This window comes from Eurypyga helias, unplaced genomic scaffold, assembly GCF_000690775.1.
Source record: "Eurypyga helias isolate BGI_N326 unplaced genomic scaffold, ASM69077v1 scaffold45955, whole genome shotgun sequence".
NCBI classification, from domain to species: Eukaryota; Metazoa; Chordata; class Aves; order Eurypygiformes; family Eurypygidae; genus Eurypyga; species Eurypyga helias.
Genome location: NW_010252966.1, coordinates 113 through 5,049, shown reverse-complemented (window position 1 = coordinate 5,049; position 4,937 = coordinate 113). Strand labels below are relative to the sequence as shown.

The 4,937-nt window shown below is 47.5% G+C and overlaps 1 protein-coding gene across 1 annotated transcript; it reads left to right on the top strand.

The window, feature by feature from the left end:
- Positions 1 to 488: 488 nt before the first annotated feature.
- On the top strand, positions 489 to 2,712 carry DLX6 (distal-less homeobox 6; the record flags this gene model as incomplete). The annotated part of the gene is made up of 2 exons (XM_010152525.1): positions 489 to 682; positions 2,461 to 2,712. Coding segments are annotated over 2 exons (446 nt in total), but the record flags the coding sequence as incomplete, so codon positions are not given.
- Between the last annotated feature and the right edge of the window lie 2,225 nt (positions 2,713 to 4,937).

The window sequence follows — 4,937 nt, the reverse complement described above, 5'->3', positions numbered from 1 at the left end:
GGAGGCCGTCTGATTTATGTATTTTTTTCTGCAAGGAACCCCTCATTTGTAGGTATTCACGGAGCGGGGGGGGGCGAGGGGGAGAAAAGCATTGTTAAAAGTCTCGGACTGGTGATTCACTGACCACCAAACCGGCGACGCGAAGTGAATTAGCCGGGTAAAACCCGGGCGGCCCCCGGAACCAGGCATCCCTTCAGCATCCCCAGCGCCGCGCGCTTCGCTTTAATATTATTTTTAATTCCCCCTCCGCCCCCCGGAGGAAAGACAGCGTGCCCACGATGCCCGGGCAGTTGTGTCTCCCGCCGGGAGCTCCCAAGCCAGCAGCGTGGGTGCCGGCGTGCCTTCCGGGAGCCGGAGCCCGTGTGTACGCGGTGGCGTTGAACCGGCGTCGGGGCCGGCTGCTGGGTTTTTGGGAGCCGTGGCAGCTACAATGCCCGTGTTAAATTGCTAAGGAGGGTGATGTTTCAGCTGTGTTGTTTTGCTTGCAGATCAGCAAAAAACCACAGTGATTGAAAACGGTGAAATCAGATTCAATGGAAAAGGGAAAAAGATTCGGAAGCCTCGAACCATTTACTCTAGTCTACAACTCCAGGCTTTGAATCATCGCTTTCAGCAGACTCAGTACCTGGCACTTCCAGAGAGAGCTGAACTGGCAGCTTCATTGGGACTTACCCAGACACAGGTAATTACTGGGAATCCCAAAACACTGAGATCCTGCGCGAGCAATGAAGGCCAAGCAAAGTACGATGCTCCCTATACGTTATGGCCTCTGTGTGGGGACGGTAGAAAAGGTAAAACTCACATGGTTCCCCCCATCTATGTGTGATAGGACTTATGTAATGCACGGCAGAGAGCCCGGGCCATCGCAGAAGGAGATGAATGCACCCTTCCCTCGGCTGTCTGGTGAGCAAACGCTCCCTTTTGGTGCCACACATAACGTTTTAAAATCTCCTGCATTCTCGGATAATTCCAACACCGAGATGCAATTGCCCAGCTGTGAAAAGGAGAACAAAACAAAGGCAAGAAATCGCTGGGCCTGAGCTAAAAGAGAAGCGAAGCTGCTTCTTAGCAACCTATAGGGAAAGGGGAAGCAGGAACACGCTAGGAAATACCTGTAAAATCAATAGTTAATTCATCCTGGATGACTAACGCAAATGCAGTGGTTACCCTTGGGCAAAATGTACAAAAGGTGATAATAGATCTGAAGATCAAAGACAGCCATGTACAAATTTATAGCAGGTTAAGCCATAGTTAAGTGTGGTTGGAGTAGCTGTGCCATTCTGCTAATTTGAGCTTGAAAGACACATGAGGCATTACAGGCTTCCCAGGCTGGGGTTTCTGAAGAAGTGCATGGATAGATGGGATCAATTTGGGTAAAATGTAATCGTGTGAATTTAGGAGCTTAACAAATAACTTCAGGATTTTATCACTGCCGTTGACGACTGTCCCTTCCAGCCAGAGATTTTTAAATACTCAGCAAAAATTAATCATGGGAATAGACCTGATGGTTTTACAAATGGGATTTTAGTATCCTTAGCATGCACACTCTGTCTCTATTGCAGTCTCACCTTCTCTCTTGCAGGCATAGATTTAGGGGGCCAGATCCTGAGCACGCAGCTAGACAAGAACCCCTGCTTATGCCCTAACGTTACATCTTCCAAGTTTCCAAGGTCAAATACACACGTGGGGGTTGTTGTCTTTGTTTGTTTGATTTTAAGGAATATGTGTAGATGGATGCCTTTCATGGATATCATGCCTATGATAACCCTGATCTGCCAGCGTGGGCCTGATCCTTGCACTGATCCTTGCATGCTTCATCGAGTGCAGGCTTCTTCCTCAGCAGTTCTGCTGGACTGGGAGCAGGATGAGACCCAAAGCAATCTTGATAGCCAATTATCCTCCGAGAAAAGAGGCTTTTCCTCTCTTTAAAACCAACTTTAAAAATAAAGCCAGAATCCTGATTCCCTTGTGCCTCCTCCCCCGTCACATCAGCAAGGACCGCTGGATCGTGCACAGTTTGGGATGCGCGATTTTCTCGTAAGATGCCCTTTGTCTATTGGCTCCTGTCTCCCGGCACAAAATCATATGATTGCCTGTGTTTGACAACAGCTTGCCCAAACGATCAAATGACCTCCAAAATTCTGAACGAGGCATTGAACCAGGAAAGCTCAGATCCTGTACTCTTGCTTCAGCTTGATCAGTCTGGCCTGCCCAGGGAAAACAACGTTCCAGGTTAAAACCTGCATCTCTCTCGCTTTCCAGCTCCACTCTGCCTCTCCTGTTCTCCCCAGCTGCATCCAGAGCCCGAGAGAAGCAGTTGTTACCCCTCTTTCCCCTTTCCCCATCCCCACACCCGACTGGCGTGGGATTCCAAGACCTCCTCTAGGGCAAACCCACGGGGATCCCCAGGGTTCTCTCTACCCTGCCCTGGATGCTGACGGCTGCGTTTTGGTTTTACAGGTGAAGATCTGGTTTCAGAACAAGCGCTCCAAATTCAAGAAGCTGCTGAAGCAGGGCAGCAACCCCCATGAGAGCGACCCTCTGCCCGGCTCCGCTGCCCTCTCCCCTCGCTCTCCGGCTCTGCCTCCAGTCTGGGACGTTTCAGCTTCTGCCAAGGGAGTCAATATGCCTCCCAACAGCTACATGCCTGGCTATTCTCACTGGTATTCTTCTCCACATCAAGACACAATGCAGAGACCACAAATGATGTGAATTGTCCAAGAGAAATAACCTCCCAAGAACGTCTCGTCTCGACATGGCAAAAAGTTCCCCTGCTTTGCCAAGCCGTGCCAGCTAACAGGCTCTGTGTGAACTTGTAGATGCGGCAAAGAGACGGAGTGGCGTTATTTTATTTTATTTTTTTTAAGTAACCTCAGCGATTGATCTTGAACAGAAAGACACAATTTTCATTCTGGCGCACAGAAGACACTTCTCTTTAGGATATTTTCCTTTGGACTCCAAGGCACCAGCCTCTTTCTCTGTGGAGTATACGTCAAAACAAACTTTTTACAGACTTTGCCCACAAGAAGAACCTGAATCTACCATGGCAGCCGTTTTTACTTGTTTAATGAGCTAAAGACATTACATGATGAAAGAGAGACTAGTCAAAGCTCCTTCATTTTTATTCACCAAATCCGGACCGGGAAAAAAAAAAAAAAGAAAAGTAAAAGAGAAGAAGGGATTAAAAAAAATGAAGAGGGGAAAAAAATGAGAACTGGTTTAAAAATGAAAATATACTGTAAGACTAGAACATTACCACAGAGCAAAACCTGCATGCTTTCTCAAAATGCAATGGGCTGCGGCTCAGAAGAAACCACCGTCTCTCCCGCGAAGAGCCCCCTCGCCCGCACCCGCACACACCCGCACACAGCCGGACAGACTCCCGGAGACGAGCAGGACAGACAGAGCGAGGGACCCGCGGCTGCACCCGCCGCCGCGGGCTCGGGCTGGGGAGGGAAGGTCCAGCGCTACCCGCTGAGCCAGAGGGACCTTTCCCCCGAGCAACCTTTCTGTATATATTGTTGAATTTTAGTTGTACATATACTTTGTATGGTTTTGTCTTCTTTCATATATAGAGTAAAAGCCACAAAACGCCCGCCTGGCTCCTATTTCTCTCCCCTTAGCGGATCCCGACCTGCCCCCTGAGTTCAGCCCGGGCAGCTGGACGCTCTCCCCCCCGCTCGCCTGCACGCACAAACACCGCTACCTGCACACGTATCTTGCCAGCAAAGATGGAGAGGGGGAGGGGGATGTAGCTGTAGCTGGTGATTTGGTTAGTTTTAAGGCTACGACCAAGACAGGAGATACCGAGACCGCAAAGCCTAGAAGAAGTTTCTAATCACCCGGCCATTTCTGCTGCGATTTCGCTGCTCAGTTGAGCTGAGCTTTCTCGTCTTTCTTCCCAAAGGTTGGAGACTCCAAAATATTAAGAAAGGAGGCGCCCTCCTTTGTGGTTTGGTTTTTTTTCCCTTCTTTTTTCTTTTTTTTTTTTTTAAAGAGCAGACAATGCAAGCTGAGGAATGTTTTGCAAAGCCCTGAGAGGTGCCCAGGCACACAACACGCTGTCCAGCCAGCTCCAGCCTCACTAGCTTGTGGAAAGCACAGCAACTACTGCAAATGAAAAGCCCTTTCCTCATCCAAGCTGGGTGCCCCATACTGCGAGAATTAATGGCTAGAGACCTGGGCATCCTTCAAATTATGAACCTTGAAACCACTGAGCCATTTATCAGAAGTCAATAGAGATCCTCAGAGTGCTCCATATAATGACAGCTACATACAGTCGTGCAAAAGGACAGTCACTATAATTAGACACAAAGCAAAGACTACTTACCAATATACCAGTTTTTTGGGGGGTGTTTTTTTGGGTTTTTTTGAGCAACTTCCACGCTCAGTCAGTCTTCAGAGTGGTTTAAAACCGATCAGTCTTGTCATTTTCTACCATTCGTATTGTTACATTAGGAAAAATGTTTTCTTTTCTTTTTTTCCCCTTCCCACTGTGAAACTTTGGGTTCAGAGCTCCCCAGGATCAATTCTGAACAAAGCCTCCAGCTGCAGTGCCATCCAATTTGAAGCAGACATTGGGGACAATTTAAGGTTTTTATCCACAAGAAGGTTTTTTTCCATTCTCTTAAATGCAGCCATAATTAGAGTAATTTTTCATGTAGCCCGCTGATTACAGCGTTTTTACCGTCAAAGATAATTACCTGTAATTTTCTTCCACTTTTAATACTAAAAAGCCATCTTTATTTAGATTCAGGAACAGGAAAGGCGAAACAAAAGAGGAAAATTATTCTGTTATTCATACACAAATTGCAGAGACGTAGGGCCTAAAATTGAAAATTAACCAAAATTATAATGCAGAAAAGAATGGAAGAGGCTTCAGAAGTACAGCTGGTAGTGGGGCTCACTGAATTATTCAAATGACACTGGAGAGAAAG